Source organism: Lygodium microphyllum, chromosome 25 (assembly GCF_053477565.2).
Source record: "Lygodium microphyllum isolate KBCC chromosome 25, Lygodium_microphyllum_v1.1.10, whole genome shotgun sequence".
In the NCBI taxonomy this organism is placed as follows: domain Eukaryota; kingdom Viridiplantae; phylum Streptophyta; class Polypodiopsida; order Schizaeales; family Lygodiaceae; genus Lygodium; species Lygodium microphyllum.
Genome location: NC_141159.1, coordinates 97,550 through 120,970, shown reverse-complemented (window position 1 = coordinate 120,970; position 23,421 = coordinate 97,550). Strand labels below are relative to the sequence as shown.

General features: G+C 42.0%; 2 protein-coding genes across 3 annotated transcripts in view; both read right to left on the bottom strand.

The window, feature by feature from the left end:
* Positions 1 to 1,371, bottom strand: part of LOC148013822 (uncharacterized) — a 42,208-nt gene extending 40,837 nt beyond the window's left edge. The window contains exon 1 of the mRNA XM_087667364.1: positions 1,341 to 1,371. The gene's annotated coding sequence lies outside the window, so the exon portion shown is untranslated. The remainder of the gene's footprint in view (positions 1 to 1,340) is intronic.
* A 2,990-nt stretch (positions 1,372 to 4,361) lies between these two features.
* LOC148013821 (uncharacterized) overlaps positions 4,362 to 23,421 on the bottom strand; it is a 116,321-nt gene continuing 97,261 nt past the window's right edge. For both annotated transcript variants that reach the window (XM_087667132.1, XM_087667131.1), the window contains exon 4: positions 4,362 to 4,782. In XM_087667132.1, the coding sequence (XP_087523258.1) occupies positions 4,758 to 4,782 (25 nt within the window). In that variant the 3' untranslated portion in view covers positions 4,362 to 4,757. The remainder of the gene's footprint in view (positions 4,783 to 23,421) is intronic.

Genomic DNA, 23,421 nt, shown 5'->3' with positions numbered 1-23,421 from the left:
AAAGATAAGGCAAGAGAAGAGAAGAAAAGAGGTAGAAGAACAAGTAGAGCAAGCAAGGAAGAAGAGTGATAAAAAGAAAATAGAGTAAGATGAGAAGAGTAAGAGAAAGAAGAAGAGTAAGATGATAAAAAGAAACTTGGGTTTTTCACATTCTTAGCTTGCATCTTCCAATGACGATTGGGATAAAGATATAACATTTGAAGATTGTAGAGGACACAACTTTAATTCTGAAGGATAACATTGTGATCTTAGAGAGCTCCAATTTAGCCTTTGAATTTTTCTACATCAAGGAATGAGCAAAGATCAACTCACAGAATTTTGCTAGTTTTTTTATAGACAAGGAATCTTGTATATAATAGAGAATGGGCTTGGACTTCAAGTGAGTGAGCAAAGGATATAATGTCTATCACCCTATTTTCAATGTAGAGCAAAGAAAAACTAGCACAAATTAATATAGTTTTCTCATAAACAAGGAAACTATTATATAGTGTAAGCTGCACTTCAAATAGGCAAGTGAAAAGTACAATGTCTCACGCCTCGGGTTCAAATGGGGCTTGACATCTAGAGAACACAACAATCTATCTTGGTGATGTATGCATTTTCCACTACTTGGGTGAAGAATAGCTATGCACCAATGGGACCTGTGGATCCTAAGAGTCTCCTTTGTACAAAATTGTATGCCTTTGACTTGCCTCACTTGTGGGCCTTCACATTTTTCCACCACTTCATCTTGGGAATAATGCCTAGAGTAAGGTTTATCCATGCCTTGTAAATATGTCGAAGAACATGTTTGCGTATGCTTTTTTTGTTTGTTTTAAGAGGATACCTCCTTTGATAATGTTGACCTTGGATACATCGTGTTAATAGGACTATGGGACTTTGCAAGCTAGGCAAATGGTCCTAGCTCATTGGATGTTCTTCTCATAGGGGATTCCCTTGTTGGAAGGATAGCGGGCCTATATATTGACTTCATTGTGAAGCAACAATAGGATACAAGGGATCATTTTTCCATTCTATGCTCATTCCAACAAAAGTAGTAGGGATATGGCCTTCACATGGTTGCCTGGAGGATGATTCACTATAGGGTATACTTATCCAATGGTTGAAGCGAAAACAGCTTCCTTCCCTTGCCGTTGTCCCTCCCTTTCTGCTCTCTTTCAACCAACTAGCAAGCCAAATGGTAGATCGTCTTTTTATTATTCATAGGGAACCCTATTCTACAATATGAATGTGACTCTTTCATATATAACATTAATCTTGTTGAATTCACTTTGTCTTTAACATATCTAAGCAAAATGAAACATTTGTTTTTAAGTATGAATTAGATGAATAACACTCACAGTTTTTGAAGCTAATCAATTTTGGTTGGAAACTTGTCATACTACACAAGAAGAGTACCTTGCAAAATATAAAACCAAAAACAAAAAAGTTTATTAGTCAAAGTTTGAAATGTGGTATTTTTCACATTTCACTTATTTTTTTGGTTAAGAAATAACTTAGCATTACTTCATAAAAGCACAACAGTAACACATAAAATACATAAACACGTTATATAAGTAGCATGTCAAAGAGTTGGCACAAGTTTCTTCATTGTTTTATGATTATGGGGGAAGGTACCATTCCTCCGTCTTTCAAGAAGATATGCAATTTTCTTTTCTTTTCTTTTCTTTCCTTTACTGTCGATTATGAAAAAAAGGGAAGAAGGTAGATTCTAACCTTGTGAAAGATTGTATGTATCCAAATTACAGTTGCCTTTATTAAAGTGAAATCTACAATGATGACATAGAACTGAATGAGCAAAGTATATTAATTCTAATTACAAATGCACTAGTGAATTAGTTATACATTAAGTAATTGCAATACAATATACTAACTAGTTAACTATTAGCAAATTAGTTATACTAATACACTAAGTAATTGCAACCCATTCACTAACTAGTTACACTAAATTCTTTAATACACTAACTAATAGGATGTGGTACAATAAGGGAGTTAAGACTTGAGAGTGGTGGTGCCATTCATCATTGCCACCTCCTCATAGTTTGCGGATTGCTTTGACTTAGACCATGTCAAGAGTTGGTATGGGGAGAGAGAGAGAGAGAGAGAGAGAGAGAGAGAGAGAGAGAGAGAGAGAGAGAGAGAGAGCACATTGTCATTGTAGTGTGTGCCTTTGCCTTTCACATGCATTCTCAAAAGAACATAGTCATAGCTTGCGCTTTCACCTTTTGCATGTAGTCTCAACCAATATTGTTCTATACTTTTGGCTTCTTCGTCTAGTGTGTTATGCTTTTGATTGTACTTTATCTTTGTCATCTTCATCTACTTCTCATAACACAATGTCATTTTGTGCTTTGATCCAACCTTCTATTCAATAGCTATTAGATGTCATGGATCACTTGACGAACACTACTTGTAAAGCAGATGGGACAGTGACCTTCTATTTGTTGAGCTTGTCCTTATGCACATTACCCTTCAAAAGGATGACGATGAGGTCAGTGTCTTCATGTTCATAACTCTTGAAGAACAATATGCGATACTTTCTGATTTGTTTCAACATTAGCCTCGAATGTATCTTTATGCAACTCATCTAGAAGATGTGATGGCGCCATATATCAGTGATCATTATCCTTTGAAGCTATCTTTTCAAGAATAAGTCCAACAATAATGCGTGCCATTGTGATCAAGGGGCAATTTCACTACAATAGTTAGTTAGCTCTTGTTTTGCCAGTTGATCTAAGAATTAATATGCAATGTTATAGATGTGCAATTAGCTACCATCAATTCATCTATCAATTTCCATTGTCAAAGGCTTTAAGTAACACTCTTGTTTGTATTTGTGGTTTCCGGATCAATTTCCATTGTCAAAGGCTTTAAGTAACACTCTTGTTTGTGGTTGTGGTGCTTTGTTTCTCATTATTGTGCCCTAGCGATCAACCATCTCCTCTTGACTAATAAGGTTATGGTATATCACTTTTTGTCTATGCTTTTCGCTCCATCTCATTACACAATCGGGTCGCTTGGTTGGAACCTTTTCTCTTAGATTGAAGGAATATTTAGGTAAAATAGCTTGTCAAACTGTATCATATATGACATGTCTAAATGGACGCTTGGGCAAGGGTCATGTTTTCTAAGCAAGCTTGTGTTCAAAGCATTGTTCATGAAAAAAAAATTGGTAGTAGATACAACTATAACCAAAAACTTTTAAAAGTTCAGGGTTTTAAACCTTGCTCTTTAAATTTCGAAAGTTTTTTGTTTTTAATTTGCAATTCACCTCGGTGTTTGTGAAGACTGGTTCAAAGGGCCCACCTACGCAACAAAGATGCAAGTTTGTCAACCTTGTCATGGAAGAAGTCGTCCCTTTAATATATCTTCCGTCATTTCCCAGAAAGGGCCCACTCCAAAAGGACAAACCTACGCAACAAGGATGCAAGTTTGTCAACCTTGTCATGGCAGAGGTAGTCCCTTCAGTATATCTTCCGCCATCTCCCAGCGATCAGAGAGACTCCCCCCGTGGTGTTGTTTAACAACCGGAAGGGTGTTGGGAGAATAACTCGCCAATAGATTGACTCGGGAATGGATAAAGCACAGGGAAAAACCAACACGATTCGATGGGCACTCTCATATTAAGTGGGCAACCTTGCTATATCTGCTAAGAGTTTCGAGGAATACCAATCATGATGCGGAGAACAATGTCCTTGCTCGAATGAAAGGTGTCCCAAGGGGCCCAGCTGGTTTCAGACAGGAGATTTATGCAGCAACCCAGCCTCCGGGGGAATGGCTGAAGCGACCTCATGGTACACTGAGGAGACCATGTGCGTTTGGGTCGCACAGTTCTGCCCCCGATAATGTTGTTTCTGGTTGTTGGTCTGTTTTTCGATTCCCCACACTTTCTTCACCGTACAAGACGATGGAATGCTTCTGGCATAAATAGCAGCATCGACCGCCCTTCATAAACTTACTCTGGAGGAGGATCAAGAATAATCAGAGGGGTTGCTTGGAGAGAGATGACACGGTTCCTTGAACCCCACAACATCTTCATGAGGGGCAATCAAATTGGGGGAGGATGAGCCCTACACGATCTGGATTGGGACTCGCTGAGCGGCAGTTATCAGCCTCCTCGATCTCAGTCACACCAGTGAACTTTATCTTTCACACACTTAGGGCCTGCACCACACCCTCCTCCCTTCTTTCTTCTCCAGCCAATGCTGCAATTCTTGATTTCCATTTTAAGCACACGATTACCCAGACTCGTTATTGAACAACAACAAAAAACAATCTTGGGTTCCACTTCCCTCCTTCCCCATCTGTATAATAAAGTCTTAATATGCACAACTTCCGCTCAACACTTGTTATAGAATCACTTGTTCCAGCAAGTACATGTATTCATTTGCTAAACTTTATGTCAAAGTTTTTACAACTGCAACTTCGTTGCAAATTTCAGCAGTCTGTGCTCCGTGAGCCCTGAGCTGTCGGAGTTTCGGGGCTATCATAACATTTATCTCTTACATATATCACATTCATGTCTTGGCTGTTTCATTGTTATCACATAAATTCTGTTCACGTACATTGTAAATTTTCGGAAAGTTGGACTAGATAATTACATGCCAAAAAACAGGTCCACTATCTACCCAATTATAGCATCTTGTATTCGTTATTTCCAACCCACGAATCGAACCTTGTGTTGGCATCATTTTTTTAAAAAACATTGCTGCATGAGGTACATGTCGTTACATGGTGGGATTCCACCTAATCTTCATTCACAGGTACTCCTTTAGAACCAATCTGCGAAAAAGTGATTAACATAATCAAATTTGAGCAGACGCACCAGTCCCAATTGTGAAACATAAATCCTCTGAGACGTCGGCATTAACATTCAATTGGTGTGTCCTAAGTCCTCACATGTTGAATATACATGTGTTTATGGCTCTTTATCCAAATCATGCATTTTAGAAACATGAAAGTAGACACTCTTAAGCTGCAAAGAGAAGAAAGATACACCAAGGATTTGGAATCCAATGTTCACTCAAGCTCTTGTAATGTTTGTAACTCTTTAGTGTTCTTGCATAAAAATATTGATCATGGGTTGAGAATCTATCATTACCACAAATAAGATAAACACAGACTGTAGAAAATTGAGTGGGGTGCACATTAAATCTTTATACCATTCAAAAAAATCACCAAGCACATACAAATTTTTGATAGACCAATGATCCGATAACATTCACATACAAAATGGTGAGCACCTTAAGGAATATATCAGAAACATTGGGAAAACACACAAGTAAAAAGGGGATCTGGAAAAACATAGAACCCATAAAACAGTACAAAAACAGAGTACTGATCACGATCAATATCATGAAGTCCAAAGGAGTCATACAATGATAATCAAAGTGATCACCTGAAAAAGTAAATGGATCATCTGAATTATGACCAAAGACTGTATAATAGCCTTCTAGATGCTGCAAAGTGGTTAAAATCTCATGTGAGACAAAAAGTGGGAGAAATCTCTAAGGCCTGTAGTTAGAATCCTGAACACCCAAAAGTGTTTGCCAAATATAGAAGAAGGGAATCTCATGAGTCACTCTCAAACATGCAAACAACCTATCCAAAAAACTGCCAGCTCTCAAGGGCGGCATCATAGAATGTGAGGTACTATTTCAAAAGGATGGTGTCTCAAGCAAAATGGTTTAGAGAAATGACAAATCCCGAAATGCCTGGTTTTGTGGAAACAAGTGACAATACAACACATCCTATTGCTCATGTCTATGCAGGATGGAAAAATTAAGTGTTTAATTGATGTGCTACATGTGCCTAGCATCACAAAGAACTTGGCTTCTGTTGGGCAAATGGTTGAGCAAGGATTGTAAGCAAAGTTTCTGTTGGGCTACTTTGTAGAAGATTTCAAGAATGGATGTAAACTGGTTGCAAAAGGCAAGGGTGTGGGAAGGATGTTTACCTAGGATGTAAATATGCCTAAGCTTTAGGGAAGAGGTTGAGAATGAGAAAGATCTTGTTGAAATTGAATGGATCTTGTGAGATGAGGAACCAATTTGATGTGGACGTGCTTCTTTGGTAAGCATAAAAAATGAGTTAGGAATCAAAAGGATCGTTTTTGTGGATGAATCTGAGGAATCAAGAGATGAACAAGAGATTATTGCCTTTTGAAGAAGATTTTGATGGGGATATGTTTGAGAGGGGTTCTCCCGATGAAAGAGAGAGTACTGAGTGTGCAACTGCAAGAGGTGTTTACTCTTGTAATGGAGTTGAATGTGATGAGGAGTTGGGAGACTTCTTGACACCCAAAAGAGGACAACAATGGAAATTTCAGTATTTGAAAGGTTGAAGGAAAAGATACTTCAAATCCTATGCTTGTGTTACCCGATCTAAGGAAGTCATTTATAGTTCAATGGGATACATGTGGTAACAGCATTGGGGCTGTTCTTATGCAGGACAACCGAGTTGTGGCTTATGAGAGCTGAATTCTCCATGGTGCAGAAAAGAATTTGCACCTATGAGAAAAAGCTCTTGGTTGTAATTCATGCACTATCTACGTAGAAACATTATTCGTTGGGGGCTAATTCTACAATGCAAACATACCATCAAACTTTGAGGTACTTCCTGACGCAGACAAAGTTGTTAGAGAAGCATATGAGATGGGCAAATTTTTCTATCTATGTTTCATTTTCAGATTGTACATATTGATGGTAAAAAAAATATTGTGGATCATGCACTATCACGTAAGCCACAAATTTCAGCCATCATGGTTTATCACATTGAGTTGGATGCCATGAAAGCAAAATATGTTGTTGATTCGGATTTTGCTAATGTTTATGATCAGCTTTACAATGGCCAAAGGGATGATCACTTTGTGCTAAGAGATGGATTTCTAATGATGCATGGACGACCGTGTATCACAAAGCAGTTAAGGCCTAGAGTTATCACTGAACATCATGCTTCTCCGTATACAGGACATACAAGTATTGATGCCATGGTCAAGGTAGTGGAGTATTTTTTTTATTTGCCAACTTTGAGACATGATATAAAACAATTTGTTAAAACATGCATCATATGCCAGAAGGTAAAGCATGATAGGCAAAAGATGTTGAATTTGTTGTAACCCTTGTCTATTCCAAATAGGCCTTGGCAAAGCATTGCAATGGACTTTATTCTTCAGCTTCCTAAGACACCTACGGCGAATGACGGGATATGAACTATCATTTGTAGGTTTAGCAAACAAGCCCATTTCATTCCAGTGAGGAAAAAAATAAAGGCTGATCATATGGCACGATTAATCATAGGAAGAAAATAAACCCCCGGATGACCAGTTTATTTTGGAAGGGGTTGTTTGAGAATATGGGTACCACGCTGAAATTCTCATCATCCTTCCATCCGTAGACAGATGGTCAATCTGAGCAAGCAAATTTCAGTGTTAGATCTTTTGAGGTGCTATGTTTCAAACCACAAGACACAGTGGAAGTAGTATTTTCCCTTGGTTGAGTTTGCCCACAACAACACAGTGCATAGTTCTACGAGCAAAGCTCCATTTGAGGTGATTGAGGGTGGCAAGAAGATACCACCTATTTTGCAAACAAAGGATAAGATCTTTGAGGCTGATCATTATGTGAAAAACTTGGATGTAGCTTATGCAAAGATAAATTATGCACTTCAAAGATTGCAAGAAAAGTAAAAGAGGACAGTTGATCGCCACAGGCGTAATTTGCAGTTTACAAAGGGTGATTATGTACTGGTGCTTTTGAAAAGGCAAGGCTGAAAAAAGATGAAAGGAAGAGAAAGATTGTATCCGAAGTTGAGTATGAGATACTATGGGCCCTTCCACGTGTTGGAGAAGATCAGCGATGTGGCATATCGGCTAAAATTACCTTCACATAACCGAATACACAATGCCTTTCATGTCAGTTTGCTAAGGCCTTTTCATGGTGCTGTGCCAGAGAATATATCTGCTGAAATTCAGCCCGAGGTTAAGGAGTTGAATGAGATTTTGGTACCCGAGCAGATTTTGACACATAAGGAAAGAAATATCAAAGGTAAGTTTCCAAGAGATACTTCGTGAAATTTTAGAATTATTCATCAATGAATGCCAAATGGATGAAAAAGGATGACTTGGCAAACCATCCTCATTGTTGCAGATTTACCTAGATGCCTTTCAATTAGAGCCGATGTTAGTTCGAGCTCTATCAGGTTCAGCAAAGCAAGGGTGTTTATGATCAAATTATGCTCAATTTTCAATGGTTTATATCTGGTTCCATGGACAACAACATATGTTATGATGCCATTGATATTTTAGCCATGGTTTATGCCTGGTTATAATATGCTATGGTTTAGTTTTGCCAGATGAGTTGAGCTCATAAGAAATAGACATGTCACATGATAATCTGGCAATGTTTTTGAGATTCTTTGTGAGTCTTATGTTATGTTATGATTGGTTGGTAATTTTCAGTATGTGTCGGACATATGGAATGGTTGAGCAACAGCGCACGATGTTATATTAACTATGATACCTTGTGAAAATTCCAATCCACTATTTTGCTTTTGATGCATTTAACAGTGCAATCAAGGACGATTGCAAGGATTTTAAGAGGGAGGGCTATCATAAGGACATGTATTTTTGAAACCTCACTTAGCATGTGGATTAATTTTTAATCACATGGTTAAGTAAATTTAGGAGCCCAGGACCTGAGAAAATCACGCGATATCAAAGGCAAAAGTTGCTACAAGTTATGCCACACAAGTACTTGGTGATATGTGGTGTCAATTGTTGACCAAGGTCATTCATATGGCCATAAGTGTCAGTTGGTGACTAATGGTACCTAACGCCAATCTGATGGTAAAAGATGACGCAAAGACACTTGGAATGGAAGTTGCCTAGCTAATTTTATTATTGGCCAAATCATATTATTTTTCAAGGTACCGAAATAATTATTAGATTAATTTTCAATATTTAAAGACTGAACATTAGTATTTAATTATGAATAATGCTAAAAAAACCAATTGGGAAGACTATCACTTCTCAAAAATGTCCATGCAAGACTAAAAAACATCTTTAGAGGTTGGAGAGAGGCATTTTAGTGTATTCAAACTACAAGAGAGAGGAATGAGATGTTGCTGGTCTAATTTGCAACCATTGGAGGACCTTCTGAGACAACAAGGACAGGAGAAGACCAATCAACAGCAGGTAATAGCATTTACAGACTGTTGAGACAAGACAGCAATAGTAAATGACCGATTCTCTTCAATTCTTTGCATCTACAAGCTATTGAGACAAGGCAACAACAGTAACTGACTGATTTTCTTCCATTCTTCGCGAAGTCTGAATTTTCTCTCTCCTTCGCAGTCTCTCTCATCTCCCAACCTTTCTATAACCTTGCTTCGAAGATTACAGCATTGAGATTACCATTGATTGAGAAATTTCAGATTTCTCTGCTATAAATCCTAATTTGCAGCAAAAATTAGGATTTAGCAGCAGCCTTGGGAAGCATGTCAAAAATTAAAAGCTCGAAGACTTGGATTCAACAGGGATTCAAGTGGAGGGACTAGCAAATCAATGAATTTGAGGCATTTTCCATCTCCATCAAAGCGAGTGAAGGCCAATTGACTCCTCGAATCAAGGGGCAAATCAGATTGAAGACTTGCTGGTTATTCTAAGAAATGCATGAGCATCCCAAAGGGAAAGAATGTCCACTAGTAGACTACCTAGTGTCTAAATCACCAACCCAATCTGAATTGCTATAAGCCTAAAAGTGCAAGTATTCCCACGTCTCCCCGGGGAAATAATAAAACATATGGCTGAGTACCTTGCAAATATATAAAGATCTACTTCACAGCTTGCCAATGTATTTTCTCTTGGCTAAGCATATAACTCCTCACTTAGGATATTGTAAACTCTATGTCAAGACGTATATTGCAAATGTAAATAAGACAACCAACTAGCTATAAATTGCAACATCAAACATCTCTTCACCATCATACATGGACAGCTTAAGCCTTGGCTCCATAGGAGTACATATAGGTTTGCAATCTTGCATATTAAATCTTTGCAAAAGCTTACCACATACTGTGATTATGACATGATGATGCCATGCTGATTTGGGGTGAATTCAATCCCCAAATAGTAGTGTTAACAACCCATATTTGATATAGCAAAAGCGTGTTTCAATTCAGTCTTAAAATTTGCAATTTTATGCTTTTTTGATATGATGAGCATCATATCATCTACCTATAGAATGATAACCAACAGGTTCCCCTCTTCATTCTTAATGTAAAAAGTGAATGCAATTGGACTATTTGTGAAACCAATTTGCAAACCATGTGCTCTTTGCCTTTCACCACAAACCTTGGAGATTGTGACATATAAACATTCTCATATAGTTCAAGAATATCATCTTAATGTCCAATTGATATACCTTCTAACCACAATTGGCAACCATAGCAATGACACACCTAGTTGTACTCAGACGAGATATAGGAGCAAATGTCTCCTCATAATTTATGCCCTTCTTTTGTGCATAGCCTTTGGCTACCAAATATGCCTTGTGTCTGTCTATAGTATCCTCAATTTATAGACCCATTTGGTACCAATGGCTTTTTTGCCAAGTGGCAACTCAACAAGATCCCAAGTATTGTTGGTGGCAATAGAATCCAATTCTTCTTGCATGGCCTACATCCAATGTATGTACTACTAGGCTTCTTCCAAGGAAGCAAGCTCATCATCATCTAACAATGAATGCATATTCATCACAAGAATCATCTACTTCCAAAAGATTAGCTAAATGAGTTTCCCCTATATGATGTGTCGCATGTGTAGCAGCCCTCCTAGCGCACTGAGGTAAGGGAGCATCCATTTTCCTCCTAAAGAGTTTCCAAGAGCCATTTTGGGTCTGTTTTCACTGAATTTACAGCAGCCCTTTCTTGTTGCACTGCATGTTCTACTATTGGAGGCAAAGCATCATCAAGTAAATGTTGTTCAAGAGCATGTGGTGCAGCAACAACTTGCTGTAATAAGTCTATCTGGCCATTTACTATAGGCTCAGACCCCAAAGAAAATGATAAGAGACCTTCAAATACATCAACCAAGTCATAGGTGTCTGGCATTTCAAATTAATCATGCGAAAAGGCTGCATTTTCAGCAAAAATTACATCTTTGCTGACAAACACTATCTTTGTGCATGGATCGTAGAACGGATAGCCTTTGCTTTTTGAACTATAGCCAATAAAAATGCATTTTGGATAGGGAGTCTTTAGTGTGCAAATCATGTCTTGAATCATGCACCAACAAAGGCACTAAAGACTCACAACTTTTGAGGCTTGGCTGCGAAAGAAACCAAAGGTTGACTACTTTTGGGTGTTTGGATGTATAGCCTATGCACATGCTGAAGGAGCTTCATGGCCAGTTGGATGACCACCAAACGATGAACTAAAAAAGCATCTTTATAACATAGAGGTTCTTCATTGCATGTTGTAGCCACCAATGCACATGCAAGAAGATTACCTTGTTCCTTACGAGCAGAGGCTCATGCAAGAAGATTACCTTGTTCCTTACGAGTAGAGGCTCATGTACGAGCAGCTAAAAGCTTGCTATCCTGAAGAGTGTCTAGCAACCAACAAGGGACTCTTTTAAGTTGCTGAATTTCAGCCTATGTGTGCTCCAAGTGATCATGAATAGGGGGCTACTCATTGGATAAGGTATCATAATGCTGTTGTGGCTATAAATCAGGCTGAATAGACTGCTGTAATGTATTTGTAGGTGGTGGAAATGAAGGTTGCAAAGAAGAATCAGTCATGGAACCATTATGAAAAAGTGGTGTTGAGTGTTGAAATGACTTGTTTTTTGGCTGATTTTTGTTGTTTTTGAGAACTGAATGGTTGATTTTATGAGATGATTGATTGGTTTGGAAGTGGTTTGAGAGTGTTTTAGATGATATTGATTGTGTTTTGGAAGTTCATGATGTTTATTAGTAGAGATATGAGGTTCTGATTGGTTCTGTATACCTTCTGTATAGATTCTGTTTTGTTCTATTTTGTTCTGATTGTTTTCTGTAAGAAGGGATGGAGTATTGATTGATGAAGATTGAGATCTTGTGAAAGCTTATTGAATAGTTTTTGAAAGTTTGGAATGGTTTGAGTATGAGTTATGAGGTTTTGATGACCTTCTGTAACCTTCTGTAGATCTTCTGTAGAGCTTCTGTCTCTGTTTTGTTCTGTACTGTAGCTGTTCTGTGACTGTTCTGTATGCTTCTGTATGTGTTCTGTTGGATGAGAATGTAGCTTGGGAAAGTTTTCTAGCCTTGGAAAGAGGTGAATACAAGTGCAAAAGAGCTGAAAGAAGTGAAAGAAGTAGCTGCTGAAGACTCAAGTAAAGACTAGAGTGAAGTGACAGTACTGAGCTATGAAAGGACACTGTAGTGGCTCTGGTGACTCTTCATATCAGACATACCTCTTGGGAGGGTTATCCACGACCTAAGAAGGATTATTGTGAGTGATTATGAGAGATTGTAGTGAGGATATGATGTATTATTGATGGAGAGAGAGAGGGAGAGTCAGAGATAGCCAATTCTACTAAAACAGAGTGATTGTATATGAGAGATTGAGAAAGAAGACTATGAAGATATTGAAGATGAATACTATGTGATGTATTTCCATTCAAAGATGGTGTATTCCTTTGCTTTCTTTGTTATGTTGATGGATTTTGTGAAGATATTGAAGAATATGGTTGATTCTATCAAATCCGTGGGAGATCTACATGATGCTGCATGAAGATTTGTTGTGCCTGGTGTTCTTTTCTTCATTGTGATCATATAAAACATAATAAAAAAGCTTGTTGATGTTACAAGATAGATTTTCTTGCAAGAGAATTCCTTTTTCCTTGGTGTTCCTCTTTGGGCTCCATGTTTTTGGTGCGCAGCCGGGGAATCTTGCCATCAACAAGCACCAGAAGAGGCTGAAAATGAAGGAAATGGAATTGCCAAGAAGAGAAGAATTCAATGGATGTTTGTAAAGTTCCTTCTTCCACTGAAGAGTTGGAATTTCTCATAATCAGAGCCACTTTCCACAAGAAGTTCATCCCACAATGACGGAAACACATCACCATCATGATGCATGCTCTATGTGGTGGACAGTTTCCTCTTCCTGTTGAAGCAGCAGAAACTTGCATCTTGGTGACAAACTGTTTGGAAACAAACTGAAGAGAAGAAACAGAGAGAATGACCATCCATGGAAGATTTGGCATTCATTGAGAAGTTTCCAGACATCATCAAGTGGGAGATTGTGAAGAAGCTTCAGGAGTCTTGGTCTATAGAGGTTCACAAAGACAAGAAGGAAAAGAGTTGAAATTTGTTTGTGGATGCTCAACAGCAAGATACGTGGGATGCTTGGTGCACTGATAATCTTCTGTTTGTTCAATTAGCAACCCACTGGAAGTTGGTAGACAGAGTGTTCTTTACAACATACACTATTGAAACCATCAGAAGCTGGCATTACTATGATGATGGCACCACAACAATGCTCAGATGTATGCATTTTGATACCTTCAGAACCGAATACCTTCCTCTGTGCAGTGGCATGAAAGCAGAATTCAGAGACGTTAAAAAGGAAGAAGTAGAAGAAATGTTGGCAAGAGAGTCCTCCAGAGACTGAAGCCTTCTGTTAACCCTCTGTGGAGCACTAACAACAGAGTGGAGCCAACCCCCTGATGAATGACGCAATAAAGAGGCAAGCGTTAGAACGAGTCCAGAGGTACGTGAGAAGAGAGAAAGCAAAAATCAGAGCCGAGAACGAGCTCGCAGCAGAAGCCGCCTTTGACGCCCTTGCGGAACTCTTTACAGAAGTCCCAATGGCATATCAAGCCCTTCCTCCTCCTGCTAGAGGTCCACTTTCAAGCCAGATCCGTCCTGGAAATATTGATGACAGGCCAGCGAATGTAGTTCCATTGTCAGTTTTTAAGGGAGAGTACAATGAAGACTCCGATCTTCATGTAGCAGAGTTTATGTTTGTGGCTAACAATGCCAGAACCCCTGAGCATTGGTTAGCAATATTCCCCGCCACTTTCAAGGGCACGGCGTTTCAGTGGTATGAGAGACAAGCAGCAGGAACTTTTGGCACATGGGATGACCTGAAGTTGGCCTTCCTCACTAAATTCAGGCGTGAAGGTTTTGAAGAGCGGATGCGAGAGGAATTTATAAACCTAAGTCAGTCCTCTGGAGAAAGAGTAGAAGCTTATGTCTCACGAATGGAATCCATCCTGAAGAGATGGACTAACCATAATTTAGATAATGGCATTCAGAAGGGGGTGTTTCTCAGAGGATTACAACCAGAAGTCCGTAAGTTTGTGGAGCTGCAAAGACCAGCCACACTGCAAGCTGCAACAGAAGGTGCAAGAATGTACGATGAAGTGGAAGCTAGATTGGCGATGAATCCCGGAAGAGGAGTCCTACCTCCTCTGGTGCTAGAAATGATGTACCCACCAAATGCAGTCCCAGGGACAGTCCCCTACCCTTACCCACAAATGCCCTCAATATCACAGTACAGTGCACCAAATCCACAGTGGCCACAATCAATGCCTCAAATGATGGTTCAACCACAACAACAATGGTCCCAACCAATTTCCCCAATGCCAAATCAGCAGCAGTGGAACCCTGCTAACTGGAGCCAACAGCCAACAGTTCAAACAGGAGCTCTGAATTAGAACCAGAACAGAGACCCCTCTGTACCAGCCCAACCTATTTATGCAGTGATTACAGAGACTCCTCAAAACCCTACTGCTGTCACAACTCTATAGAAACAGAATTTGTATCCTTTTTCATTAATTTATCTATATAATGATTTATTAAATTTATTTCCTTTGCACTAATTAGATATAAAGAAAAGTGCATTGGAGCTGGCCACTGATGAGTGGTCACAGGTTATGGTGGACCCACACGGTGGGTTAGAGAAAAGATAGTTCACACTTCCACCTATATGACCCGATTGGGCGCCTGTGACTAGAACTCACGCATATCAGGGTTAGACTCGCACACAGAAAGGATTGATGCCTTGAAGTGTGGGCTAGATCCACCAGAACAGACAGTTACAATCAATAAGATGGCATGATCATGAAATGCTTGTATAATGTGCATGTGTGGGCTGAAAGCTTGAAATGCACATTTCTTTGCATAGGAAAGTCACATGAAGATTCGGATACCATTTTTGCGATGTACACGGAAAAAGCTTTCATATGATACCCATATTGGGGGGGTCCCTAAATTCTAGGAGATCCCTAAATTTTAGGAGGTCCCTAAATTTTAGGAGCCTCGAATTAGCCTAAAAATGCTAGTCCTAAAAAATAGGGATGTCATTCTAAAAATAGTAAGTTCTGTACTCTGACTGTGCTTACTAAATTTGGTTGTTTCTATTTTTGACAGTATTCAACCCAAAAAGGAAGGCCATAAAGAAGAGACAAGTGTCAAGACACTTGTCACACAAGTTTCCAAGTGTCCCACCACTTGTCACATCTCATGACATGTGGCTGGACACTTGTCTTGTGCTACTCCACTTTCCCCTTTTGTACTAGCTCTCCCCTCTCCTATAAATAAGAGCTCGTTTTTCTTCATTGAGCATCATTTTTTCTTTGCTGTAAACTCATGTACAGCACCCACAGATAGCCAGAAACTGGCCCCATCCATCCCCATCATCATCCCCCACTTCTCCATTATCAAATTCCTCCATATTCCCTCTTCTATCACTGCTGTATTACAAGACAACAAGCTTGTAAATTCATTACAGCACCTCCTTCTTGAGCTATTTCTTCCATTTTAGCTACAAGAAGCAAGCTCTATCCCTGTACTGCGGATCAACGATGGAGAAAGGCTGAATTTCCCTTTTTCTTCTCTCATACTGTAAAGAAATCAGTTCTTATCATTGCATAATAGATAATGCATGTGTGTTTGTACATCTTTGCATGATCTTGTGAGAGCTTCTCACTCTCAGGTTGATTGTAACTGAGCTCTTCCCTAAGGGACTTGGGTTGAGCAAAAATACATTCCTTCGGGGGGGGTTGCCCATCTTCAACCCTCAATCTTGTCTCCATTACTTTTACACTTTTATGGCTGTAATTTTGTGAGTAATTTTCATTTTCAGCTTTAAGTGTTTATTCTCTTTTCTATTAAATCTCGAAAACAAGCAAATATCATAATTGTTAAGCATACTACGTTGTTCGGGGCGTTTACAACTGCCAGTACCTCCGGAGGAGAAAGCTTGAAGGATTACTTATCCAACTCAATTGCAAATATCAAAAAGGAGTTGATGGATGTGATTACAGAGCAGCTACAGACGCTGAAAGTGAATACTGCTAGCATATCCAATGTTGCAGGAGCAGGAAGAAATGTGATGCGGTCAAATACTTGGTGTGGTAAGTGTCATCAAGCAGGCCATTTAGCCACTGAATGCACACGAAAACCAACCATTCCTGGAGCTTTCTGTTCCTACTGTTTGCGGAAGAACCATACAGAGGACATTTGCTCTCTGAAAGAGATGCATGATAGGAGAAGGAAGGAAGAAGACACAAGATTCAACTTGCTCGAATCCAAAATGACAACACAGGATATTGGACCCAAGCCTAGAGAGTTTGGTCCTAATTTCGGACCTAGAAGATTTCCATCCCAAAGTTACAGAGGAAGACAGTCTAGCGGTGGTCAGAGATCAGAAGTGGAGTATTACAGATGCGACGAAAAGGGACACATTTCACCAAATTGTCCAAATCCTAGAAGGTCAGTGGATTACAAGCCCTTATGCAGTCGTTGCAAAGGAGAAGGCCACACTGCAAAAGACTGTCCAAGCCCAGCCCCAGTGAAAAACAGTGCTACTGATAGTCCGGCCAAGGTCCAAGAGCCTACCTCCAATTTAGTGGAATTGGAAGTTGCTGCCATCACCGGTGCAAAGAATAAGGAACCACCTATCCACAAAGAAAACAATCCTCCTGCCAGAACAGTGAAGTTCAAGCTTCCACCAGAAGAACAGAACAGAACCGAGCTTGATAGTGCCGTACAGAGCACTACAGTGCCACAGAGAGTTACAGAGACAGTTCCAGAGACAAGACCAGAGGTCCAGGAGAGAGAAGAGGAGGAGGTGCCACAAGAGGCAGAAGAAGTTCCCATGATGCCTCTGTTGGAAGAAAGAGGGAAAATGAAAATGGGTGTCGTCCCATTTCCTAACCAGTTAGAGAAGCCAGTGGATCCTATTAAGGAATACGATCTGATCAGAGATCTAGATACCTTTAAACCAAACCTCACATTCCGACAATTATTGATGTTGTCTCCCAGTTGCCGAAAAAGGTTCAAAAGTATACTGACAAGACGACGTGGCTTAAGGATTGCTCCCTCAACAACAACAAAGTCCAACAAAGCTCCAGAGCCTGTAAAAGAAGTGGATGTGGCTAATGCCTTCCTAGATCCGGGTACCCCAGAGACTGGCGTGTGGATCGAAGGCTGCTTTATTGCAAATGCACTGATTGATGGTGGGCCATCAGTGAATATTATGACGGATGTGACAATGAAGGATCTAGGCCTACAAGGTGTGCAACCAACCCAATGGCTCATCAGACTGGCGGATCAGAGCAGAATCAAGCCTTTGGGCATTCTCCCGTATGTGAAGACTACAGTGGCTGGAAGAGATTATTGGCTAACCTATCTGGTAGTGAAGCCAAACTCTTATGGTACATCCTACCCTCTGTTACTGGGCAGACCATGGCGTTTTAAAGCCAGAGTAAGGACGGATTGGTTCAAAGGAACCTTGACCTTGGGTAGAGGACCCAACAAAGTGGTGCTAAAGCTATATGGTGCTAAAAAAGGACATGGATCCACCTCCTTGGAATTATCTTCTGACTCCCCTAATGAGGCTACAGATGGAACATCAGCAGACGAAGATGCTGTCAAACAGATCCTTCCCAAGAAAACAGTGGCACGTTCCTTAACAGTGGATACTGTAAGCCAACTTCCAAAAGATGCAAAGTCCCTGTCAATGGGAGAATACTTCCTGCCTGAACCAGAAACGATTTCCGAAATCACTTCTGACAGTGAGATAGAAGCATGGATGTACTGCTCTCCCTGTTACATGGCCATAGCAGAGCCAGAGACAGAGGCAGAGGAGGAAACAGAGAACCTGTTCTTCTCTTACAGAGCTCCTACAAAGACAGAAGCAGAGACAGAGACAGAGGCAGAAGAGGATGAATATGATATGGAAGAAGAAGGTTATGAAAGTGAGCCAAAAGAATCTATCCCACCTGAAGAGGATATATATGAAGAAGAAGTTCCAGAAGCATCAGAAGCATACGAGCTCATACTATAGGACAGAATGGCGATGGTACCATTTGGTCTGGTAAATGGATCTTCTAATATGCAAAATCTTTATAAGAAATGGATTAAGAAGACTAAGCCGTCTTTCAGCAGTGGCTCTTGCCGTCCTCACCCATCCTTGCCAAAGAAAGATGATGATGATACACTGTGCCAACAAGCACCAGTCCCACAAACCCAACAGAAATCAGAGGGTCCCTGTTATGTGACGTACCTGGACGTGTCATCAGAAGAGGAGTCTTCAATCCAAGAGGTAACTGATCTTGAAACCAAACCTGAAACGGCTCTAATCCCATTTCAACATCTCCAAGAGCAACTTAAGTCTCCATCAAAAGAAGAAGTTGGGTCTAGTGGGACATTAGAAGAGGACACCACTCCCTTGAAGGAGTCGGATCTATACCCAGAAGCAGTCCGTGGGACCTTCATCCGTGAAGTAGAAGGTGAAAGGCAGTTAACTTTTGTGGAGGCAGATGGCACTGAACGCCACTTAAAGGTGGGTAGCAGCCTCCCAGAAGAGGAGTTGTCAACCTTGTACAACTTGTTGAAAGAAAATTTGGACGTATTTGCGTGGTCTTACAAAGACCTAAAGAGGATTGATCCCACAATATGTCAGCATCATATTGACTTGGAGCCTGATGCCAAGCCAGTACGGCAACGACAGAGGCGAATGAACCCGAATTATTCCACATTGGTGAAAGCAGAGCTGTTGAAGCTTCTGGAAGCCGAGTTCATCTATCCAGTGGCAAATAGTGAATGGGTTTCACCCATCGTGGTTGTACCCAAGAAGAATGACAAGCTTCGAATATGTGTGGATTTCTGCAAGCTCAATTCGAAGACGAAGAAGGATCACTTTCCGATTCCTTTCACAGACCAACTGTTGGACACAGTGGCAAGACATGAGCTTTATTCCCTTCTGGATGGATTCAGTGGATACAACCAAGTGCAGATCGCAGAAGAAGACCAATCCAAAACAACCTTCACCACCGAATGGGGAACCTACGCTTACCGAGTGATGCCATTTGGGCTCTGCAATGCCCCTGCTACTTTCCAGCGAGTCATGATGGCCGCATTCCAAAATCATCTGCACGACTTTATTGAGGTATATTTGGATGACTTCTGTGTCTATAGTTTGATCCGTGAATACTGGGGACATTTGGAACAATGCTTTGACCGATACCGGGAGTATGGGATTTCCCTTAACCCCGACAAATGCATCTTTGGGGTCTCTTCTGGAGTTCTGTTGGGCCACATTGTCTCTGCACAAGGGATATCAACAGACCCTGCAAAGATCGAAAAGATTGCACCTCTGACAGCACCCACCAACCTCAAACAGTTGAGGGGATTCCTAGGCCATGTGGGTTATTACAGAAGGTTCATAGCCCATTTTGCAACAAAGGCAACCTCCTTGCACAAGCTTCTGAGGAAAGATGCAGAGTTTACTTGGACGGAAGAATGTGACAAAGCCTTCAACACTCTGAAGCAGTGCCCCTCGTTCCACTCCCTAGTCCAAAGCTGGTCAATCTACCACCTCCCTCCTGTAGACTCGAGTCAAGGATCCAACAGGATCGCATGTCAAGGGCAAAAGCTGGAACATCGAGTGTGAGGAGAATCGGCGGGCAATGGTTAGACAAGGTGGTGCCAGTCAACTGCCCTACCTAGCCTCCTCAAGAGCAATCCCACTCTCCCACATAAAACCAGTCCAACCGCTCCAGAAGAGCTCCGTCCAGCCACCTATACCCCCAAGAGAAGTCCAGCAACCTCTCTCTTGTGAAAAGCTAGGTCCTACCGGGCATCGCGTGTTCCTACCACAAGGAGGAAGACCTCCCATGCTTCTTGCTCCTCCCCTACCATACCCTGGTAGTCTAAAGCCCTACTGGTTCTCTAGGGTTTCCAGGTTGTTGAAGTCTCCTCCAACAATCCAGGAATCCACCTCTAGAAGTCCTACTGCAATCTCCATCGAAAACCTGTTGTGTGTCCTAACCTTTGTAGGAGCGTAGACATTGAGGACTCCAAGGCATGAGTCCCCCATATCCAATCTAATCCATAGGACCCTCCCTTCCACTATCGTCCCGTAGTCACGCACACAAGCGGTAAGCCTCGGACCCATAGAGGTGCATACACCTCCACTCCTACCATGGGCCTCAATAGAGTACTCCCAGTAGGTGTGTGAGCTGACTGAAAGTACCTTCTCTACCCGCTGGGCTTTGGCAAGGGTGAGCTTGTGCTCCTACAGAAGTAAGATGTCAATCCATCCGGCAAGGGCAGACTGCAACTCCTGCCGAGCAATCAACTTCCTAGAACCACGTGCCCCACTGTAGTGGAGGTTGTTCACATTCCAAGATGCTATATGGAAACTCATGGGGAAGCCTGTGACTAACTGAGCAGGCATCTATTCGGTGTGGAAGTAGCTAATGAAGAAGAAGAGCTATGGGGCAAGCGAATATGCTTTGCCGCAGGTCTAGAAGGTAAACTCCATTCTCCCATGGTGACTCTTTGCCTAGGGAAGATGTGGCAGGCGGCTAGGTCAGATGAGCTAGTGCCTCTGTGTGTGTGTGGTGGGGGGGGGATGGGGTCAGGATCCCTGAGGAGGGGGTGGGTGTGGGGGCACCTAGTGGCTCTATGTGTGTGTGTGGCGGGGGGGGGGGGAATGGGGTCAGGATCCCTGAGGAGGGGGTGGGTGTGGGGGCACCTATGACGCCTCCGTGGGTGGTGGAGGTGGAGGTCGGTGATCCTGCTGGGTGGGATAGGCTAGGGGGTGCTCTACTGAGGGGCCGTCACACACCCTCCTGCTCTCTGTTCTTGCTGTGACTAAGTCTGAGGGACTAACTGAGGCCTCTCCTGCTGTCTCCCTCTTTATCCCATGTAAAATCATCAACATCCACCTGTGGACCTATCGACCGAGCCGCCTTGGCTCCGAAGCATGTACAATCTGTTGCCCGATGCCCAAAGTCATGGCATCCCATGCACTATCTTGGCTGCCCAATCACAATAACCTGTTGCCTGAAGGAGTGTTTGTTTGCCTCAATCTCCAGAAACTTTGGTATGTTCTTTGTATCTTTCACAGTAACCCGTACCCTTGGGACTCCTACAACTATCACTGCATCTACGAAGGAGGCAGGCATCGTTGTGCCGAAGAGCTGTCCAAAGTCCTCCACTAACAGCCGATACTCTACCGCCAGTCCGGGGAATAGTAGGGTGACCGGGTATCTGAGAAACCTATTGTGGAGCGCGAATTCCTCCACTGTAAAGCCACTGTACCAACGAACCATATAAATGATCCCCTTCATGGAGGCATAAGATGACCTATCCACTAGCTCACAGGCCACGTCCGCAGAGGTGAGTCGAACCATGAAGATCCCTTGACCCATGAGAACTACCTCCACGATCTACATTGTGCCAATGCGTAGCGTGGAGTGAAGCCAATCCCGAAGCTGGGTCCTGGATGGGGAGTGTCCTACGACCTAACCAAAAATTGTTGTTTCTTTCAGTTCCAGTCCTGTGGCACGGACGGCTAAGGGCTATTCCTCAAAGAGGACAATGCACAAGGTGTTTGACTAGGGGGCACTTGCAGAATGCACCGGCATCTAACCAGAGGTTTCCATTGCACGTCCCTATTGAGGACCTATCGATCAAGCTACTGTACTACTTGGGGGGGGGGGGGGGGGGGGGGGGTTTTGGTCGAGGAAACGAGGAGAGGTCATGTGGTAGGTGGCAGGGCGCTGACGAGGAGGGGGAGATGTTTTTTGGCAGTGGAGGAGGCATTGGATGCCACGGATGACGACGTCAAAGACTGGAGCCGTGTGGGTGGGGGGGCTGCAAGCCGGTGGCCACAGGGTGAAGGAGGCGGGTGACAGTGCCCGGGAGGCGCGAAGGATACTACTGGCAGGGGGGCAATAGGGTAGGGGGGGTTTACTGGGCGGGGGCAACGAGATGGAAAGGATGTCTAGTGGGAGGGGGAGGCGCAGCGCGCCGCCGGGGGGGAACAGGCAGGAGGAGTGGGCAGTAGCGGGGGCGCGATGGCAGCTCAGCGGCATGATGGGCAGGAACTAGTATTAAGATCTAGGAATATACCTAGCATGAAGGGAGCAACTTCTAGGTGTACAACATCATAATATCTATCTATCCAAGAATCATGACTCAAAAAGTCAAGTTCATGAGATTCATGGACATGTGATAGACACGTCTCAAAGCAATAATGTCCCAAAGTTAGGTCTGCCACATAAATGATAAGGGGCCACTAGCCAGCCAATTAGGATCGGGGGCCACGGTAATTTGTTGGTTACAAGCTGCCCAGCATCAAACAAACAAGACATAAGGCTGAAATAGTGCATACATGGCTGGCAAGACTAAAATTGGCATATAACTTGGCTGAAAATTGCAGAAATTCATGTCTGAATTCTGTAGGAAAACAGGCTGAATGTTCATAGTTGAAACTTACCTTTCAAGAAGAGAGCATCTAGTGTTGCTGAGATGACCATAGGCCAGTGTGCAGCAGTTGGGGCAAGTTTGCATCAGTTCATGCAAGCACAACAGTTGCAAAACGTGTAGGGAACAAGCAAATAAGCTGGCAACACAAAAACACAGCCAAAAAGGGGGCTTTACCCTACTCGTGACCTGCACTACCCGAAACGTGGTTTCTGGGAAACAGAAACGGCTGCTCCATTTCGGTAGGTGGAAATCGTATTTTTGAAAAATATGCACTATCTCAAGCCATGTGTGATTTTCATCAACCTTGGGTTTCTATTGTTTGCTTTTTTCTTTAAGACCAGGGACTTGTGCATGGCAATACAACAATTTAAGGCTCCTGGTAGCACATACTCAACATTGACTCCCAACTTTTAATTCCTTCTTCTATTCTAATGACCCACTTGGTGTGCTCATGAAGGCTATCCTTTAGAAGGTGAATTGGCATCCACCAAAGGGTAGATTACAAGCTAATTCCTTTGCAGGTCGAATTGTTGGCTGAAACAAGATGATTGTCCTAAGTCCAATCAGATGGCACGCTTGGGCTTGTTCTCTATTGCAGAAGCAACTTTATCAGCTTGGAGTGTACTGGTGTTTTTCCGCATGGACAAGAGGGTTT